The 22,044-nt window shown below is 38.0% G+C and overlaps 1 protein-coding gene across 2 annotated transcripts; it reads right to left on the bottom strand.

The window, feature by feature from the left end:
* Positions 1-1,020: 1,020 nt before the first annotated feature.
* On the bottom strand, positions 1,021-21,667 carry LOC114668907 (ubiquitin carboxyl-terminal hydrolase 30). 2 transcript variants are annotated; one of them, XM_028824929.2, is made up of 14 exons: positions 21,485-21,662; positions 16,547-16,653; positions 15,862-15,971; positions 14,793-14,975; positions 14,447-14,550; positions 13,681-13,779; positions 11,102-11,147; positions 9,486-9,580; positions 8,183-8,242; positions 7,960-8,046; positions 5,888-5,962; positions 3,987-4,179; positions 3,754-3,865; positions 1,021-2,803 (listed from the first exon to the last, which is right to left on the bottom strand). In XM_028824929.2, exons 2-14 carry the CDS (start codon positions 16,612-16,614, stop codon positions 2,530-2,532), a joined length of 1,506 nt encoding a protein of 501 aa, XP_028680762.1. In that variant the 5' UTR covers positions 16,615-16,653; positions 21,485-21,662; the 3' UTR covers positions 1,021-2,529. The 2 variants fall into 2 exon arrangements, with proteins under 2 accessions (XP_028680762.1, XP_028680761.1); XM_028824928.2 differs by lacking the exon at positions 16,547-16,653 and having other exon boundaries at positions 21,485-21,667.
* Between the last annotated feature and the right edge of the window lie 377 nt (positions 21,668-22,044).

The following is a 22,044-nucleotide window of genomic DNA, read 5'->3' as shown; positions in this document are numbered from 1 at the left end:
TAACAGACAAAAGTTGGGTTTTTAGGCACAAATGAAACCTGCTTCAGGAAAAGTCACAGCTTTGACAGCAGGATTTGGAACCTATTCATGTTTTGTGAAGACAACTGTGGTAATCCAACCAAAGAGTTTATGAATGTTATCCATGTGAGAATTATGAGTCCTGCAATGTCTTGTGGGTGATATAAACATTAACTTCAACCATATGATATCAGAGGGCCATTAAGTATTGGTTTAAAACCAGTGACAAATTAAAATATGGACATTTTTGTACAAAAAGTAAATTGGTGGGAATGAGTTATCATAAGAAGCACTTCAGTTTTGTTCGTATGCAAGTTTGGGAAGTTGACAGACTTTCGTGATCTAATACAGAGGCTGTGAGCTTGTGTCTGGCCAATGGTTCTCTAGTGACAATCTTAACACAGAGCTGGATACCACCATAAAAGGAATATAACACAGTGCTGGTGAGTTGTGTATTTCAGCATGTACTGTAAAGAGACAATGACGCATCTCAACACCAAAGACAACTGACTATGTAACTGTTTTATAGTTACGGGAAAACCAAAATCCAGTCTGAACATATGTCCGGTAAGTGGTCTAAAAGCCAAATGGAAACAATAGACTGTATAAGACTGAAGTGATATATCACAAAAATGATCATATTTGAAATGAGGGCACTAGGCCTGGGTTCTTTAAAACTGGTAATGCTTTGTAAATCTGCCAAACTTAACGTAACACTATTAACAGGAATACCAGAGGGGCACCTTCTCAGGAGTGTAGAGCATCCACCAATTACTTTGTATAACTGTATGTCATATCATATGTTGCAGCCCTGTCCAATCGGAAAGAGCAATTTGATGATGTGCAACTTTATAAGCTGATGTACGTGTGGAGGATGAAAAGCCTTCAGTCAAGCTTACTCCCCACCATTGTGATCAATGTAGCTCAAACTGTCTGACATACAGTACGACAGGCACATATAAATACAAGATTTGAAGTCACATAGGACTGAGCAGGCAGAGATGGTGCTGAATTACTTTTATTTTTGATTTCACATTTTAAACTATGAAAACATTATTACAGTTCAATCACATTTATATATTTACATTCATACAGACTCCAGACACATTTATCCCTAACACACACATCTAGTGCAAGTCAATTGTACAAATGGATAAAAAATAAGGATTTATTATCATTTTTTTGCAGTATCAAAGATCAACAACACTGATTCATTTAACAGGCAACCAAACAAAACATTCAATATGGTGGGTAAAGAACCGTACAGTGGGCTTTAACCGAATTATGGAAGTAACAATTTTGTTAAAAAGTGGCAATGAAACTTTCACTATATCTGAAAATAAAATAACTCTTAGGCAGTTTTTGTGGCCACTTTCTCTGTAGACTTTCCTCATTTTGTAGATTTGTCCAATATTTGGATTGTATAAAACAATAACCCGTCCTCCATTTATTCCAAGCACACACAGCCCCAGAAATAATACTGGAGATAAGTAAGAAATATTAGTCCTGTACATGCACACTCATGACTTGAATTTAAAAACTCTTGCCAAATTATGTACAGTACAGTTGCACAATGAATCATTTTTACACCACATAGCTAATTTTCTTTCTGTTCTTCAACCAATGTCATCACAGGTACTTTACTCACCTTTACTGGTCAGTAAATAAAATAGAGCAATAAATGAAATATCATATGTAAAGAAATTTCATATAATCATTTGTCCTCTTTTTAACTTACTTGTATTTTTCTTTTACATGAGTGCAATATCTAAGCCTCCATCTCTTCCTAATTTATTATTAAACAGCTTACTCCTTTTGACAAATGCTCTATGGGAAAAAAACAGAAGTTGCCCTTTTGTAGGAGAGGGGTTGACAGGCACTTTTACGGTGGATTGTAGTCTTCCTTTTTCAGCTTTGGGCCCAAGATTGGAAATTTGAGTTTTAAGCCAGGAACAGAGGAAATAGTAGTCAGCTTTATGTTTATACTCTGGAAAGACAAGTAACTGAGCAAACCTTTGGCACATTGTAACACATTTACAGTATGAAACTGCTGGCACTCTGTTCATGGAGAGCAACGCCAGGAGTTTAGGGAATTTAAATGTATTTCGATATAGAGGGAAATTAACTGTTTGTACCTAAATGTGCATTGATGCACTTTTCTCTAGATAAAACCATAAAAGTAGGTACTGTATACCTAAACAGTACACAAATATTTGGATTTACCTTGATATCCAGAAAGTATTGCAAAAAGCCACAGACAGGTTTAAAATTTAGCCTCCGCTAAAGCAGACAAGGGCAGTAACGCTCTTCGCAACTCTGTCATACTTGTCTACATGGTGAGAGAAATCCATGCTGTACACGATGGCCTTCTGCATAGCTTACTAATGGTGGAGCCCAAAGACTGGCTATTAACAAGCATCCTGCTCACACTGACATGCAGGGAGAGGGAGATGAGGGCAGGTCAGCCAATACAGAGATTGTCTTGGTGCTGCTACTCATTGAAAACATGTCTCACTCTTCTATGCCATGCCCTGGACTGCAATGCAAACGTGTCAGTGCAGCTGTCCGGACTCTTTCGTAAAACAGCAGGTAAGCGTTAGAGGACAGGACCTCTTGGAGGGTGGCTTTTCGCACAGAGTCATCAGACACCCATAGCCACTGACTGCTGAGAGCAGATGAGCTTCTGGAAGATGATGGAGATCGGCGGTATGTCACAAAGTGTCCAGAGTGCATATCTCCATGATGGACCAGTACAGCTGTCAGCTTGAATAAGTACACAGATAAACTGTAAGTAGAAGACATTTAGGATTAGTCCCGTTTTCAACATGTGTGTACCTGTCTTATTTGGTAAATAGGAATTTCTTAAGATAGAATTTTCCGGCAAGTTATATTTTACAAGAGCAACTGCAGTTGGCCATTATATGATAAAAATGTTCTTATTCTGTTTGCATCTTAATGACAAACACATCCCGAGATTTTTCACAAAAGGAATAAAGAACCTTTGAGGTAAGCTAGGTAAAGTATACTTAGTAATCATGGTGCCAAATAGTGACGATATGCTGCATGTAGATTATGACATGCAAGAAAAAATTTCATAATATTCTGCACATGTGGCAGTAATGACTCTATACATCAAGCCTAACACAGCTATTCAGGGATGGAATGGAAAAATTTAAAATAAGTGTTTCTAGCGCATTCACTCCTGCAATTTCAATTTAACTACACAGTTGGATTTCTAGTTCAATCCTGTTTCACAAAGCAGAAAATGTGGCTTTGTTAAGGTAATACACCTATTGTCCAGTAAGTATACAGGGTTACGAGAAGGTGGTACTAGAGTTAGAAAAGCGAAGCAGACTGAGAACTGGTACCAGCACAGATCAGGAGTTGTCTGAACTTCATTAGTGCCACTGCAGGGCTGTGGAAATTATGTTCAAGGGAGCCCACAGGATGGGTATGCAACCATTCAGGGAGCAAAAATGTTTAGAAAGTAACACAGAAGCAATTGTTCTATGGGCAGTAACCAAACAAATGGGTTATGGGAGTGAGCATGAGGGAGAGTTCCTCAAAACAAGTGAGAGACAGCAAAGAGCCTCTGTCTGGAACAGGTGACTTCCAGGTGCAAGTTTATATATGTCAGTCATATTTGGACAGGTAATTGTAAATGACTGCATAATATTTAGCTAGCTGACAAACAGACCTGTGTGTATTCAAAAATGGAAAGAAAAAAAAAGACACCTGAAATCGTGAGAGAAGCTGAATCCTGGACTTCCCCCTGGAAGGTTCAACATTCTGGCTGAACAAGCTCCATTAGTCATTGGCTTCTTAGTGCTTTTTGGAGCATCCTGATCTGCAGATTCAAATGAGGCTGTCATTACACATACAACTGTACAATGTTGTTTGTTTTCCCCCCACAAAACTCTTTGGGATCATGAAATAACAGTTAACAACTGAATTTGGACAAACATTACCTGACGTTCTGGAAGACAGCTTCTCTGATCCCAACATGGGAGGTTTCTGTTGTGATTTTTGACCTGAAACCCGGTGCTTATAGCAGTCCATGGACAAGAACTCCGAGAACTGCACATGCTCTTGGTGCTTGATTGGTGTGCCCTGGTTAGACCATGTCAGTCTCTGAAGGTGTATGCAGAGGCACTGGGGAAGCTGAGGGTGCAAAGCAAGCCTTTGAGAAACACAGCTGTGCTGCAGCAGTGCTTCTAATGACACAAATCAGCAGCTTAAAGAAGCCATCACGTCAAAACACAATCTTTACACTGCCTGACTGAATCAGAATAATCATTAACGTTTTGCATGTTCTACAAAAGGAATATCTGACAAACTTCTATTATTTTACTAATACTACTTGGTTTATACTGTAATTCGCTTTAAACAAAGCACTCAGTATATTAGACCATATGTGTATTTTTAAATACACTGAAATGATAATTTGGCAGTATGTTAGTAAATGTAAAAGGGAGACTAAATAGCTGTGCTGCAGTTAATTTTAACACCTTATTCTTCAAATCATTTTTTTTCTTGGTCAGAACTTTTGAACTTAGGTGGTTGTTGTGTCAAAATCTACTTAAAAGATTTGAACCTCCGGAGTAAGAAGTTTTTCAATTTTTTGTTCTGTAAAGATTTGCTCAAATTTCTCTCTCTATATATATTATATATATATATGTAAAATCCAACATCTGTCTGTATGTCCGCTTTTCACGAGAGAACTACTTAACAGATTTAGATTGGGTTCTTTTCCTAGAATTTGCTTGAACATTCCATTTGATTTTGCAACTTCTCTCATCGATTGCAGTACTAATTTATTCGTGTGAATCCAAGAGAGAGGCTGCAGGATGAGGGGAGGGGGAAGCGTGATGTCAGGAAGCGTGATGTCAGAAGAGGGGAGCCGGGCAGGGCCCTCCTCACTCACGTGCCAGCCTCTGTTTGAACCGCCTACCTCTGGCCATGTTTTGGAGCAAACCTTGCCTCTGTTTAGCTAGCCATACCTGTTTGTTTACTCATTTTTAAAGTTTGTCCTGTTTCACTACTATACAGGTGGAGCCACAGGGGACGACTAGTAGTTAATAAGACTATTTAATTCAAATTATGCTTAGTTTATAATACATGCAAGCAGAAATAAAAATTAGAAATATTTATGATAAATATTACTTTATATTACTTAATATTAATTACTAGTGCAAAGAAATGTTTTTAATTATGTGTTATGGGTTGTTAGACATAAAAATAAACTGTTAATTATAAAAAAGACATATCATCCTAGGTGGGAACGTCCAAGAGGGACAAAAATTTGGAAGTAGGAGGACATGAACAATATGGAGGAGAAATTTCTAAAACAAGCAGAATGAAAATTAAAAAGACAGATCTACTTGAAGGTGTGAATCTGTGTCATCGTTGCCGAAATGCTGTAAGAATATTCATTTTATTATTACTTCGCTTTCTCTGCAGTTATGACATTTATAAAATTGTATACCATACTACAGTGTTTTTTTCTGTGAATATTCAAAATGTTGTATCCCACATATATTTTTTCAACAGACAAAAATAATTATAATGCCTTTTACAAGAGTAGAACTATAATGGTTTAGAATGAGATAGTATTCCAGTAATTTTGAATGTTACTGTATCAATGAACAGGAGTTCACATTTTTAGGGTGCCATTAATGATTAAGTAAAACGTAAACCATTGTGGAGCTGGCCAGTCAAAAGCTAAAATCATCTGCCTTACCTTTCCTCAATGGTTTTTAAAATAAAATACATATCAACTTGTTGGCACCAAATTTCACATCAACAGTTTCAAAAGCAACTTGTTTCTTCTCTAACTTTCATACTTTCATTTCAATTATCATTATCATACCTTTCCCAACTTAAGATGCTTGATAAAAGTTGTCCTCTGGCTTCCAACAATCTGGCCATTTATCATCCTGTCTGTCTGCATAAATAGTGGAAAGAAATAAAGGGTTACTGGACTAATGTTTTTTTGGAAAGAACAAAATTGTGTAATTAAATACCTTTTGATTTATACTCTGATGCATTGCCTAATAAACTGTTCTCATACTGAGCAAACATTTTGCCATATTGATGATTACAAATTACACATTTATCCATTTTATTTATGGCCATTTGGGACTATTATTAAAAAAATACACTTTTTTCCAGTGTTTTATTATTACAGTTAGAGATAGGCATGATTTTGGTCGATTTAGTATTTTAAGTACCTGCTTTTTTGATTAAAAGTAAACAGAGAGAACTACAGTGACGCCTAACAATACCATTTAATTCTTGTAACATATAAAGGTTAAGTTGCAAATCTGGACAATTACTATATATTGCACAGAGCATTTAATTAATCAATTTTTATTAAGCTAATTTTACACATCATGCAATTATATAATTAGTTTGCTCACACCTAGAATTTAGTGTTGTTTATTTGTTCCCATTTACAAAGTGTATTATCGTTCACAGAGCCAAAGGGCTGCGAATGCCGTAATTCTGGCAAAAAGTCAGTGGCAAGTGACATCCTAACAGTTTTCAGTATAAACTTTGTTTCATTATACCACATACATTCAGGCCTTTTTTTAAATTCAGCAGTGTATCACCAGTAGGAGTGACAAATGCATTCAAGTTGGAGGTGGGATTGCATCAGGGATCGGCTCTGAGCCCTTTCTTATTTGCAATGGTGATGGACAGGTTGACAGACGAGATTAGACAGGAGTCCTCGTGGACTATAATGTTTGCTGATGACATTGTGATTTGTAGCGATAGTAGGGAGCAGGTTGAGGAGACCCTGGAGAGGTGGAGATATGCTCTAGAGAGGAGAGGAATGAAGATCAGTAGGAACAAGACCGAGTACATGTGTGTAAATGAGAGCGAGGTCAGTAGAATGGTGAGGATGCAGGGAGTAGAGTTGGCGAAGGTGGAGGAGTTTAAATACTTGGGATCAACAGTACAGAGTAACGGGGATTGTGGAAGAGAGGTGAAGAAGAGAGTGCAGGCCGGGTGGAATGGGTGGAGAAGAGTGTCAGGAGTGATTTTTGACAGACGGATATCAGTAAGAATGAAAGGGAAGGTCTACAGGACGGTAGTGAGACCAGCTATGTTATATGGGATGGAGACACTGACACTGACCAGAAAGCATGAGACAGAGCTGGAGGTAGCAGAGTTAAAGATGCTAAGATTCACACTGGGTGTGACGAGGATGGATAGGATTAGAAATGAGTACATTAAAGGGTCAGCTCAAGTTGGACGAGTGGGAGACAAAGTCAGAGAGGTGAGATTACGTTGGTTTGGACATGTGCAGAGGAGAGATGCTGGGTATGTTGGGAGAAGGGCACTAAGGATAGAGCTGCCAGGAAAGAGGAAAAGAGGAAGGCCTAAGAGAAGGTTTATGGATGTGGTGAGAGAGGACATGCAGGTGATGGGTGTAACAGAACAAGATGCAGAGGACAGAAAGATATGGAAGAAGATGATCCACTGTGGCAACCCCTAACGGGAGCAGCCGAAAGAAGAATCATCATGTTTTCAATTGTTCCTGAATGTTATATAATAAACAAATGTCTTATTTGGCACAGAAGGCAAGTAAATTCCTTATGTCATAGTTGATAAAATTTGCATTTGTTCAAATAGTTAACCTTGCAAAATAAATCTTAAATTCTTAACTTAGACTCTAAAGCTAGTCACAGATTTCTATGGAATTTATTGACTATCCTATAACCAGCTGTCTTGTATCTTATATAAAGTTGTAGTGACTGCTAATTTTATAGTTCTGTTCATATATAAGTTAACACTGTAGATTTAGAGATTCATGTTAGGCTTTGACTTGGGGAGCTTCCGGCTTAGGAGGGCCTGCTGTATATATGTGAAAGGGGAATGAGATTTATTTTTACATGCCAAAGACCAGAATCTTATACAGGCTTTTCTGTCACTCACCTTAGTGCAATTCTCACACTCCACATCTTTAATAGTCTCTGAGGAGATGAAATGTTGGAGACACTGGTCCAATGTCACAGGTCGACCCTGTCAAAGAAAAACATGTTAAGTGGATAAAGCTGCAGTTTTAAATGACACAGCATATTGTCAGCCCTGGGCCATAGCTTTTGACATTTTGTCAACCTCCACATAGTCGGCTCATTAAGTGGTAGATAATGCTTACCCAAACTGCAGTGGGAATAGAAAGAGAAAGGCTGTCAAATGAGTCGTACCGGATTGGGCTCTACATGTGAGAAAAAGAATAATAAAAACATATCTCAGAATACACACTGAAAATTACCCTGTTTATTTATCATCTCTAAAAATTAGACTAAGAAATTGTGTTGAAATAATAAGCTTTTTGTAAATGAAAAAATAGTTAATACAACCTGCTTTCCAAATGATATAGAAAAAATACTTTTCTCTAATTTTTATTTTCTTTTTTGCATTACTTTTATTTTTCTTCCTAGTGAACAGATCTGCTGTTAAAATCTATACAGTTGTTTAATTATACTTTTTTTTACAACATATAACTTGTCTAAAATAGGAAATAAAATATGGAGAGCACTGTGCGCAGTCTGTAATGTTAAATTGTGATATACATTGCTGAATTTGTATCAGTTTGTTAACCACTAGGGGGCACGCTCATAGTAACCCTCTATCCAAATATTGTTGGCAGTGGCTTTATATACAAAGGATATTTGACTGAACTTAAAATCTGGTTTACCACTGGAGAAACACAATATAGAAAAAATAAGAAATACAAAGAAAGCCCTACTGCCTTCCTAAGCCCACCTATGTCGGTCCTGTCCTTCTAACAGAGTCGGTGGTGCATCCACATACCACCAATATGTCTCTCATAAGCTCCCTAGGACCTTTCTTCTTTCTCTCTCTTCCTCCTTCCAGCCAGGCTAATGCTTGCTAAAACTTACTCCACACTCAATATCCCTCTGGGAAGGAGGCTGCTTCATCCTCATGGTCAACAGAGGCTCAATATTTGTATCATGAACACAACGTTTGTTTCTGTACTGCTCAACTATCCAGCTGCCAATTTGAACATAGGAACAGCACAGTGTGTCCCCTAACATCTTTAGAGCACAGTTAATATTTACTCCATCTTCATTTCTATCCTTACCTCAAATCCTTCCCAACTCCATACCACATTATAGAGTTGCCCCCTTGGCAGTAACTACTTCTTTTTTTCCCAGGGGAATGCAAATTGTCCCAGACAGTAACCAGTTTTGTCTTTAATGCACACCACTGCAGAGAAATGACCTCGTCAAATGTCTCCATTGTCTAGTTCCATCACACAACTTGTTTGCACTATTGCTTTGACTTCTTAATGTGTACAAAGAGTACAAAACACTCTTTGTAGAAATGCTGTACAAGTATGTTGTCCTCTTATCCGTATGCTCATTTACCTCATGAGCACCTTAAAATATTAATTCAATACAAGAGCTTATGAATAAGCAAGCTATAACTCTCACCTGATGTTCACATCGTTTGCATACCATATTACTGGTCAGTCGCCCATGAAAGGGATGATGAGATTTCCAGGGATTTGGCATGGGTGGTAATTGACCTAAGAAAGAGTTAACATAAAAAATAAAGATGTAAACATACATATATGTATGTAAAAAAAATTTTTTTTTTTTTAAGTAAAGCAATTTTATTTACTTTAGTTATAAATGCACTAAAAAGAAGAAATACATTTTTCTTCAACCACAATTTTCGTGGTTGTATGTGTCTAAATAAAATCGTGGGGTGCTCATAAATTGATTCAAACAATTTTTGAAACTTGTTCAGCATGGTGGAGAATTATAATGTTGTTGTTTTTTTTATATATTTTATGATGAAATTAGTTCATTAAAAGTAGTACTCTATTAATTGATTGAATTAATTAATTTTTGTGCGCCCCACAATTTTATTTTGCCACATACAGCTATGAAAATTGTGGTTAAAGAAAAATGCATTTTTTGCTTTTTAGTGCATTTATAACTAAAGTAAATAAAATCATTTTACTTAAAAATATTTTTTATATATTTTATTTTTTACTTTATTTTGCAAATGATTTTTCTTTAATAATTTTTAATGAACGGGAAGCTTCTTTAAAAGTATTACATAATATATCTTCTTTGCAGAATTATTTGCATACTAAAAAAAATATATATTTTTTGGTCTCTAGTTTTCTGTTCAGGCTCTTATGGGATTAGCGCTCGGTCGCTGCAGAAAAAAAATATTGACAACAGAACGGCAAGCTTACGGCAGTACTTCCACACCACGATCATCACGGCTACTACTTCGCAATTGTAAACAAGTCGGCACACATATTTACCCACTCCACTCACTGGAAGAGGCAAGTGGGTAATATTGTGCGATATTCTCTCTCCGTCATTGTTGTGTGTGCGTTAATTAGAATTACATAACCATTAATTACAGAGAAATTTGTTACATGATTGCATCGGTTGTGATGGATTATTGTATTGTCATCGATACTGAACACGTATGCAAAATTTGAAGAAATTCGCTTCTCCAAAAGTGGATTTAAAATCAGTTGCAAGATTTGACCCAGACCAACAGACAGAGGAGTCAAGTTAAATAAAATCGTTTAAAAAAAGATAAGGGCATTAATTGTAAACCTGTCAGCATAAGCAAATTACTTAAAGTCGGATTTTTTGGACTAGTCTAATAAAGTGCCATGTGTCCTTCTGTTAAGAGACGCCTAAAGCTGATGTTACATTACGCGACATTTTGACATGGACTATGACAGATTTGGTGACTGACCAAAGAGAAAATCAAACCCTTTTGACTTAATCCTAGCCAGTTGCAGACTAGTTGATCGCAGGTGTTGGCTATGTCACATTACACGACTGACCTTATGGGAACATGCAGCCAACTGCCTCTGACTGGTTAAGATTATATAAATGAAGGCTAAAACTGAAAGTCATTGGAAAAGTTGTCTAATGTGACATAGCCTTTAGCAATGAAATATTTTTATTACTGTACAGGTGTCCACTCTAAAAAAAACATTCCACTAACAAAAATGCTTCTGAGGTATAGTAATTACAAAGAAGGAAAATAAAAAGAGAAAAGCTTATGTTACCTCGACTTCGGCAGCTGAGATTCTTTTGATCTTGGCTTTCAGTACTCTGAAAAAGTTGCAGAACAAGTATTTTTGTCATGGAAGGATCCTAGGGTGACCCTTTTCCCCTTTATACTCCTTATTACGTAGACCATAACAGAATGCCCCATATCCCATACTCTTACCACACTGTTAAGGCTGACTGCTACTACAGTTTAACACTCCCCCTTTTTGGACATTCTACAACCCCATGCACCTAGACAGAGGACTAGAACAGGCAGGGGAAATGTTACAAACGTATTCATGTATTATAGATAATATGGCCAAAATAATAAAGGAAGCAAAATGAGCGAGACATAAATATTATTACAAACTAAGCAGACGCTTGCAACCAGGTGATTCTCTGTCTTATGTTCTGGCCCAGCTTGGTTTTTTGAATGGAAGATGTGATGGCCAGGCTTTCTCCATGGATGGAAAATGGCAGAGACAGACAGCATGCATCCATCAAATTCTAATGATCCTTGACACGCCTCTTGCAAGAATGGGTGAGTGTAGTTACCGCCCCCCAATGTCTAGCCCATCTTTTGTTCCTGTCAGCATTTTATCAAAGGATGCACAAATATAGTTTCAGCCAAACAATTAAGAATATATACAGTAGGTAATTAAGTTGCAAACTGCCTCTCTCAGACTAACCAATGTACTTATCTCTTCCAGTCCAGGCTTTCTTCCTGGAGGGATGGCTCATAGAATGTAAAGTGTTCTGCACACCTGGCCCACTCTGGTCAACTACCCCCCTCCCTGTCACAGATAGACGGAGCTCTTAACAAAGACTCTTATCTGATCTAATAGGGTCATAAATGTGCCAGAGCAATAGCTGGTTTATCCTGCTTCTTTACATTTTAAAATGGCATACTCAGACAATAACTTTCCTGCCTGTTTAAAACCTTCTTTTGTTAACCATAAAAAGATACAATAAGCTTGATATTATACTCCCTTACAATAATATCTAAATAAAACATTATTGTGGCCTCCACCACCCTGCCCATAACAGCAACCTGCAAACTGTTAGCTAATTAAATGAACATTTAAATTTACTGAACACATTATTATTGTATAATAATTTATAATGGTGTTTTAAGAATCTAGTTATAACCTTTCTACAGTACATTGCATCTCCTACAATGTGGCACTTTGTTTGTGAGGCTTTGCTTTGCCAATCCAAGTTTTCTACCCACATCCAGGCATCCTGTGAGGACTCTGAAATGGTGTCCCTCAAGATTCAATACTAGAACTCCTTTTTTTCTCTTTATATATTTCATTAACAGAATATTAATTTTTATTCAAATACTGACTATGCCAGTTTCTCAAACCCATTGGAAAATTCAGATGGTTTCTTCATTTTCAAGATTTTCAAAATGAAAGCCATCCTTTGATTTCAAGCACAACGCTATACTGTGATACTTTATGGTTACACTTTTTAAAGCCATGTCTTACTACTCTGTCATTCTTTAATATGTCATTGTATTAAGTCTCCCTCTTCTTGACATCCAGTGCTGGCATGAGGTGTACCATGGAGTAGATATTTAATCACCAGAGATGTTTGTGGTACTTTGCCTTATTTTTCATTGTTTGCCTATGCCATGATGTACTTCACAAACTATGGCTGACATAAGATAGCACAATTTAATTTAGGAATAAGGACTTTGTTACATAAAGCTCTTATTAAATACAGAAAGAAAAGCAAAACTGTACACATACATAGTTCTTCATACTGCATTTTTAATTCTGAATTTTTTGGTAAATGTATTTGGTGTTTTTAATTTTGCCCATATTGATTTATGCTGCATTTTTACCGTGTTGCATTTCTAATTAGCACTGAACATGCTTGACTTCTAAATGAAAGTGTTCTTTACAAGAATATACTGAGCTTAACTGAACTGAAAGTTTACAGGAAAGAAGGTTAACAACTACATTTGTTATGAATATTCACCCACCCACTGTTGGTCAACACCATGTTTCATGTAACCTATTTATAAGGCTCTGTCACCAATGCATGTAACTACCCAATGTCCACTGATGGCGACTGTCAGTTAAACAACACTTAGTTTATAAATACCATGCTTAGTTTTACTAATGTTCCTATTTCCTTATTTGGCCTGCCAATTTTAGTATAAAAAAAAAAGAAAGAAAAAAAAACAGATACAGTTGGTTTTCCTTCGGACACTGATGACATTCCAAGATAATTATATGTTCTTTCTTGTGTTGCTTACAAAACATTGTTTTTAGAGTATAGGGGAGAAAATATATCAGAAAGACTGAGAAGGCGATTCATTTCTCACAGATGTTATAAAGCATGATATCTCCAAGTATAAAAAAGACTGAGTGACCTGCTGCAATTTATCTGCACAAACTATGACCCTCCATGCCACTTTACTGCACCACACAAAAAGGTCTAATGTGAGTGGATAACTTGAAATTACATTGATTACCCAGTAACATTTCATTAGCATTACAGAGATAAATTTATAAAAGATGTGTGCTTACTAATTCACTGAAGGCAAGCTTCAAAACAGCAGTTTCAACAGACTGTACCTGCTTACCTCCAGTGACTGGACATCAAACAAATGTGTGATGTGAGGATGATGGTCTCGTTCTTCTTCAAGTGATGATGTGAGCACATGGAAGAGTTCGTGAGCATCCTAAAATATGGAAATTCATAAGAGTGAATGAAGATTTTAAAGCTTTTTTTTTTTTAAAACACACGCCCACTGCTGCAAAGCTAAGCTGAAATGTTCAAATAACATTTACATGTTTCTAAATAAAGTATCTACAACAAACACCTGGAGCGTAACACACACTAGAGGTTGCCTTGGCTGCACTACTTGCCTTCTCCACATTGTCATACAGCTCAGCGTAACCCCCTGATAGCTAGAGTAATCTTTTCTAACTTGTTTTTACTTCTGGCCAGCAGAGTTTCACTACAATCAAGCTTTTAAGCAAAACCAGACTCTGCTTAGTCAATATGATTTTGCCCTGTTTTGTGTTCTGTTTCTGAACATTCATTCCCAACCTTGCTTTTGCTCTTAACGTTTTCTGCACCCCCTCATAAATTCAGGTTAATCTATGCAAAGTTAAAAAAAAAAAACACAAGCAGATTTAACAGAAGCCAGAATTCCACCTTAGGCATAAAAGATGTTTCTTGCAATACAATCAAGAAACTCTTTCCCTGAATAATGGTTGGCTGATGCTAATCACAGCAGTTCATCAGCTGTCCACTTCTTCACATCATAATGATAATGTCTAACACTCTGGAAGTGCACACACACACGTACACACACACACACAATCCAGTATATCTGTGTTTACCTGCTCTTCAAAAGAACTGATTTGCCACCGGTTCATCCGCAACACCTCCAAAAGGTTCCCTGCATCCAGGATATCGTCTTCTACTGCCTCCCGGTTAGATAATGCTGTCATAGGATACATTAGTGATGAAAAAGAATTGACCGCTTGCAAGACACCACATTTACAGCATTCTCTCCAGCCACTGAACAACAAAAACAATTCCAAATGTCATTCATCATTGTCCCAAGCAAAATGGAGAAGCATGTGCCACTGCTGGTTTCCTTGTCATAAATATTGTACATCTCATGAATGAAGTGGTAATGGCAGAGTCAACACACGATTCCTTGCAGACTTTCTCCAAACATACCTTTGAGAAGTTGAAGGAGGGTTGATGACAGCTGGGGGTGTTGCTGTTGCCGATTCTGATCCATGCTAGATCTGTTAGTATACTCTTCCAACCAAGAAATAAAGGAGGGACATGCTGCTAAGCCCTGAAGGAGGGAGTTCATAAAACACGTATTTCCTAAATTCAGAAGACCTGGTACCAGACCTGTCAAAAAAACAATAAAAAAAACAAATAGTGACATGAGTGCTACTATTGTTTTGGTTTTTTTTTTGCCTTGCTGTCTGTACCAGAAATAAGCAAAATTTCATTCTGAAGGACAATTGTTAAATTTTGTCATTGCAGCTGTCAAGGAACACCTTTCTTAATCAAATTCAAATCATTCTTTCCATGTATTTGAAACTACATTTGTGCACTCAGACATTGATCTGGGCGACCACAAATGTCCAGAGAGCTGTTTGTACACCTCCACATTTTTTTTCCACGCAAATGGCACCCACACAATCCTATTCACCTGGAAATTAGCAATTTGTAAATTGAATGGCATCCACCTAATCTGAAAAGACAACTGTTCATCTTCCATAAATGCTTAAGTGGGCTCACTTCATGTCCACTGGAGTATGTGGGAGCCCTTAGCCATATTCTGTTTCTTTTTTTTTGATGAACTGCACATTAAAGTTCAGATACAACTTACAAATATATGTTATGGCAAATTTGTATGACTTCCTGGAATTTAGCAGTACAGGATTATGATGAGTCTCTTTAGTTTGAAGCTAACCGTATACTTTTCTTGACAAACAACTTGCCATCAGTTAAACATAGCCGCCATTCTCTCAGTGCTTTGTGATCATAAACTGACCTCTTCCATCCAAAAAGGTTAGCTGCTCGTGGTAGCTGATGTTTAAAAGAACCAACAACTTTCACAGTGACCTTACTGTACAAACGGCAAAGAATGTGCTTCTGTTAAATTTATACTGACTCTAAGTAAAGATGTTCCTAACAATAATCCAGGCTTTTCAATAAACATTTAAGAGGCTCAAGAACAACAGTCACACTTAGAAAAAAGCGCAGCAAACATCCCATTAACACGTACCTTTTTTCCGTTTCTTCTTCTCAGTGATTGGTCCCCAAAGCACATACACACCTGCGGCCAAAGCAGCTGCGATTCCACCAATCACTCCCCAGTTCTTCATCATTTTATTTCTAGAAAATATTTGAAAATTGGAGTTAAAGAACGCTTTGGCTCATCAAAGCATGTTCAGTATCTGCTTAGCACTGCTTGGGTTGCACCCTGAATGCTAAAGGCAGCGGATCCAAACCACAGTTGCAAATGAAACAAAACATATAATTTGACCAGGACTGTGACTTACGATATACAGTGGAGATCCTGGTAAGTAAGGACCCCCGAAATGCAGAAACTACTCAACCCTGTTGTAGCTAAATATCAATGTTCATTTACATGTCTGATCCAACACTTTTTGAGATTTTTAATTAAAAACTCTTTATGCACAGGCTGCAGTGGTTATTTCTGTTTCTGCAGGAAATCTAAACCTGCCTAATATTTTATAACAGAAATGCCAATGAAACTCAGAAGAAAAGCTGATTTCAGGAAATGTAATAGTGAAATGAATTCCTAACGGTAACCCAGACTTACAAAGATTACATAACCAAGTGTTTTCCATGTTATGTAAAACATATTCAAATAAAAATACACTTTGCTCTTTTCCTAACATGAGTTACAACAAGAAATCACACAACCGAAAGCGTAGAGTACGTACTGTAATGTCAGAAACACAGATGACAATGACAACGATGAGGGTGATGACCTCTGTACCGTTCCCAACATGACGAAAGGCAGAACACACTGGCTTCCACTTCTTTTAAACTGTGGAAAGACCGTAGCATGTAATTTTCTTTGACATTCACCCGAGTTTATTCTGATTTTCGCAGCTGCAGAGTAACATGTTATCTCCAAGCGCTGGTAATCCAAGCCAGAACTGAATCTGAACCCTAAGCTCTGTAAGCTGCTCCACCACCCCAATGGTTACATTTGAAAATGTTATTATTTACTAGCATCGCTACATGTCAATGTTCATGCTGTTTTGTAGTCAGACATCACCGAAGCCACTACTCTGATCTTTTCATTACAAATCATACACATTTGTCAGGTTTCATTTATCTTTGTCCCCTACACATTTTCTCAATTTACTCTTATTCCTGTGAAGCCTACTTCTACTTAACAGCCCAAAGCACAATATGACAATCACAATTTAAATTCAATTGACGTCTGTCCTCATAAGTGTACATTGGGATTAGCCTTGAATAAAGTTGTCAACCAAATGGAAATGTCTGACAGTTTATCCACTGTCATTAAAAACATTTAAAAAAATATTGCAACAAGCTACTTTCGGTGAAGACCACAGCTAGATTTCGCCATGTGCTAATGCTGTAATGTAGAAGTGAAAATGTCAACAACATTAAATAATTAGCACTTTGTCTACTGAGCAAACTGTCTCTAATACTTCAACAAGTTAAGCAAGGGATTGAAGAGATGGGCAATTACTATGAGAGTCATTGTCTCGTTAACAACACCAATAACGCATACAGACTACAAATCTAGTGAAAAGCATATCTACAAAAGTGAGGAATAACCGTATTATTATTAGGAATTCATGAAATACATTTTTTATTGTATAAAAGGACCATTGGGAGTTGATCCTTAATACAGAACTGAACATGAAACAGGCCAAGGATGGACAAATGTGGCCCTGCAAGAATGTGGGGCGTCTGTTTCAACCAACCAGAGTTTACTGTGAGCCTGTGTGGGAACATCTTTATTCAGTTGTACTTGATTACCCATTTCTGCATTTTAAAAATTGGGGCAGGTTGAGTTTTCACTTTATTTATTTATTTTTTTACTTTTGCACTATTTTAGCAGTTCTTGAACAGGAGTAAGCAGGTTTGTATTGTAATGGCCATATGACTGAATTCACTTGGCACAGTTTCAGACAGCAACATGCCAGCGTTAGACACAGACGCTAAAAAAACAGCACAGCCTGCATGGAACAAACCTGCTGCTGTGAAGAAAGCAGTACGAAAAAGAAGTATTCTGAGCCAAACAGAAAAGGTAAAAAGTATATTTGCAGATTTGTTAGAAGACCAAAATAAGTACACAATTCAGGCTAAACAAAGATTTAAATGAAGCAAGGAGTTTATTTTACCATCTGGTCATAACAAAATCTCTCCAGCTGTCCATGGCTGTGTATGCCCACCCTGTTATACAAGACATATTACGGCCTCATAAAGCTGTTGTAAAATATGAAACTTACACTGGGTAAAGGTACAAGAATGAAGTATAGTGATACAAGATACAGTTGGAGAAGTGAAAAAATGTCTCAAAGTGGTTGGCTATATGAACAAGAGCTAAACAGTGTACATATTCACTTATCTATGCAGAATCAATTATCTTTACATTATGTGTATGGTTACTGTAAATCACTTCTATTTACTTTTTTTAAGCTTTTTAAAAATGTTGAGGCTTGAATTTAACATTTAATCAATGAACAATGACTCCTAATCTGGCAGTGTGGATGAAAGTGCTGAAAAAGTTTTTGTTTCTTAAATGATGTATTTTTAGATGTGAAACTAAGGATTGATGGCATAGGAAAAGAGAAAAAGAATTTTGGAGAGATGTCCACACTAGAATGAAATGTGATGAGGCATATTAATAACACATAAGGGAGTAGGAGCTTGATGACCATATGAACTAATAAGCTTTACTGGCCTTAGCCCCTGCTTATTTGGGATTTCCAAAAAAAACACTAACAGTAATTCCATCCTACTATAATCAAGGATGGGAGTCACCAATAATCATATTTTAATAACCAAAATGAGATCCCACATTTTCAATTGTTCACCAACAGACTTTGTATAAGAAGCCCTTTATCTAAAACTAGCCATGCTACCCATTGAAGACAGGAATGGAATAATTTAAAAATATCTGCTATCTGTAACCCATGGGTGCACCTCCAGTGCCTTCCCTCGGTATCTGCGTGTGTTTCAACCTTTCTTGACTTGCACCCCCCTGTCTCAAGGGTGTCTGCATAAAGTCTGCTTCTCAGACTTGGCCATGATTTTCAAGATGCCTTTCTCGCCTCCTGTCTGCTTTTATATTTACTATCTTTGAAGGTCACTCTCTCTGGGTGCCTCCTATGCTGTTTCTCATCAACCTGTGGCTACAGTCGCATTTTCTCTTTCTAGCATGTCACCAAAGCCAAACTGACCAGTCATACTGCTCTAAGGGCCAGGGCACACACACACACACAGACCTTAGTGTTTTATTATATAGTAGACAGGTATTTATTGATAATTAAAATCTACTACCAAAATTAAAATGGAATTCAACAACAGCTTAAAGATTATAAAATATATGTTTAGCATTACTCAGCTTGAAATAATCAAAAGAATAAACGACCAAGTTAGAATTGTTTTGTGAATTAAAAGCCATTGGGAAAGGAGAATGTTGGGTGGGGGAGGCAGGGATTAAGAGGTTAATGTATGTATGATGAGGGGTCTATGGTGCCATGGAACAACGAGTTTATGAACAGACAAATGTGGATTAAAATGTCTAGAAAGGCAGTGAGGAGGCCTAGCTGGTGGGCAAAGAAGAGAAATCAAGGGTGGCACAAGTAGGAGAGACGACCAAACCCTGACATGCACAGAGGCCTGAGTTAAACCAGTGCAACGGCAGTGGGATACAAGGAGTCAGTTACTTCTTTTAAGAAAAACATCAGAAAAATGGGGACTGGCAATATAGACACGTAGAGTACCATTTTAATGCTATTTCGAGGTTGCTGATCATGAAAGTGATCATTTGAGATCGGATTCTTTACTGGCGGTCCCAGCCCTCTAAAAAGCCACCCACAGAAGGTTAAAATAATGACATATTTCAAACATGAGCACATGGGTATTGTTTTAGTATGACAAATATGGGGTTATTTTGGGGTTTCCTTTGTTTGGAATCTAGACCAAAAGAGTAAAAAAATGGGCAAGTTTCTATTACAATCAAGAATATTTTGACTTTAAACATTTAAACTGAAGCACACATTTTAATATGTCAAATATCCAACTATTCTTGTTTATTATGTACTTTTACCTTATGAAGTAGCTCATTACATTTCTTATGAACACCTCGAATAAGGGCATTTACGCTAAATCAAACTAATCCCCATTACCACCCCCCCCACCCCCCAGTCAGTGTCTTAACAATATTTCACTGCAATATCATGGGATTACCATACCATCTTCTAAATCCACTTAATCCTGAGCATGGTCTTTGGGGGCTGGAGCCTAAACCAGCAAGCATAAAGCGCAAGGCAGGAACAATACCCCAGGACATTGAAGAGTGAACACACACTCACACACCCAACAATCCACCTAACCTGCACATCTTTTTGTTAAAACGCGACACGTCAGACTGCTGTAATTGCGGGTATCATTTACAATGGGGTTCTCATCTTCGGGGTCTGTAGTGTGCGCAGATTTTCATTCCAACCACTTTTGTAATTAGAAGGCAGGCCTAGCAGATAGTGATATTTAATTATATGGCATATGTGGTAGTGCTTTCAAGACAAATCTTTTTCATACTGTAGATTTTTTCATTTTCTGAGAATGTTATCTATTTATTTTGTGATCCAGAGACGATTTGTACCTCTTGGTCCATCCCCCTCTCTCCCAATTAATTCAAAACGCTGTATTAACACATATACTTCATGATGCGTATACACTTTTATACATTTGCATCTCATTATTAACTGATGGCTGGTTAAGTAAAAAAAAACAGGCAACGACTGAAACCTGCAGCCACTGTGGACATCCAGGGAGTTGAGTACGCCTGGTTTGGAATAAATTACCTTAAAGATGAGATTGTTTACCTTTAGTGTCGTTGTTTTCATTTTAGCATTTTAAAATTTAGTCATAAGAACTTAGTTTTTTTTTTTTTTAATTCTAAATCTGGTTAAGAATGTACGATACTCAACGGGCCACACCGATGTCAGCTGCCTGGACCTCACCCGTGCGCATCGGTCTGCTCACTCGAGCTCATCGCAGCCTATTTATTCGTGTAATAATAAAGTCATCGTTTAAATGTACGCTGTGTTAAGTGCATTGGATTTTTCGTATTGATGTACGGTATACTCTCTGATACTTGTCTAGATACTTTGTTCATTTTCAGATTATGCTCCCTCTTGATTACAATTCATATTAAACCAAAACAATCTCTGAAAATGTTAAGTACAGAGAATGCAACTCTACACAAGGTCACCAGCAGGTGCTTTGACACAAGCCTTTCCTCGCTCTGCTCCGTTCTGTTCTGCTCTGTTCAGTCCAGCCGGCACCCTCGGCTTTGGCAGGCCCGTCCCGCACTTCTCGCGGCTCTTGTCCCCTTCTTGATCTCGGGCAGATGCAGCCTCTCGCATTTGCCGGGATCGAACTGCGAAAAATGGCGCGGCCGAGGCGTTGCACACGGAGCGTAGAGAGAGGGGACCTGTCGCAGCTGGAAGTGCTCGACTGGCTTGGACAGGTAAGCAGACACGGCCTTTTTGATCCGCATGACAGATGCAAGACCCCCGCCCCTCGCACTCACTACCTGCCCGAACGCGTGTCCTGTTACAGACTCGGTTTTTTCCCGTCACTTTATTACTAATTAATGTTCTGACCTGACTGTGGAACCCGTTCGCAGAAACTCCCTGACCATCCTGTCAGCGGCCTCCGGTTTGGCCTGCATTCTCGAAGCCGTGAACGAACTCTGCGAAAGGCACCATCAGAAGTCGAGAGAGCTGACAGCGGAGGAACGGCGGCAGCACTTGAATATCGCGGAACCAACTTTACAAGCGGAAGTCTCGGCAGCCTTGGGTGTCAATGAATGCGGAACAGGAAAGGAGCCGGCCGGAAAAAAATGACAGCTGCACCTCGGAGTGCGCGTCGCGTCAGTCGCTACCGTAGCTGCGTCGGTGGCAGAAGTGCAGCGGCCTCACTGCCACTAGCCAAGGAGACAGTCAGGAAAAAGAAATCCCGAAGCGAATTAAACGATTGATTTGGGGAAAAAAGATTCCGTCATTTGAACCGTTTGAAACATTGCATTGCAGGGCCATCTGGTGGTCAGATGGTGTCAGTAAAGAAACCCAACCGTCAGACATTCGACATCTTATCGACAGAATGAAAGAGGCACTAGTTAGGGAAGTGGTGTGGAGAAACGTATGCAAAAATCAGAATCAAT

Source organism: Erpetoichthys calabaricus, chromosome 18 (genome assembly GCF_900747795.2).
Source record: "Erpetoichthys calabaricus chromosome 18, fErpCal1.3, whole genome shotgun sequence".
In the NCBI taxonomy this organism is placed as follows: Eukaryota; Metazoa; Chordata; class Cladistia; order Polypteriformes; family Polypteridae; genus Erpetoichthys; species Erpetoichthys calabaricus.
The sequence above is the reverse complement of the archived record's forward strand: the minus strand, read 5'-3'. Positions and strand labels throughout refer to the sequence as shown.

What these genes read in the sequence shown, in the direction of transcription:
- LOC114668907 (XM_028824928.2), bottom strand. Translation starts at nt 21,552, where the DNA reads ATGCAGGCCAAACCGGAGGCCGCTGACAGGATGGTCAGGGAGTTTCTG. An exon ending in GAAGAAGAAACGGAAAAAAG is followed by an intron (nt 14,976 to 15,861) that starts GTACGTGTTAAT and finishes TTTTTTTGACAG; the next exon opens with GTCTGGTACCAGGTCTTCTG. An exon ending in AGTGTGAGAATTGCACTAAG is followed by an intron (nt 5,963 to 7,959) that starts GTGAGTGACAGA and finishes CTATTTATGCAG; the next exon opens with ACAGACAGGATGATAAATGG.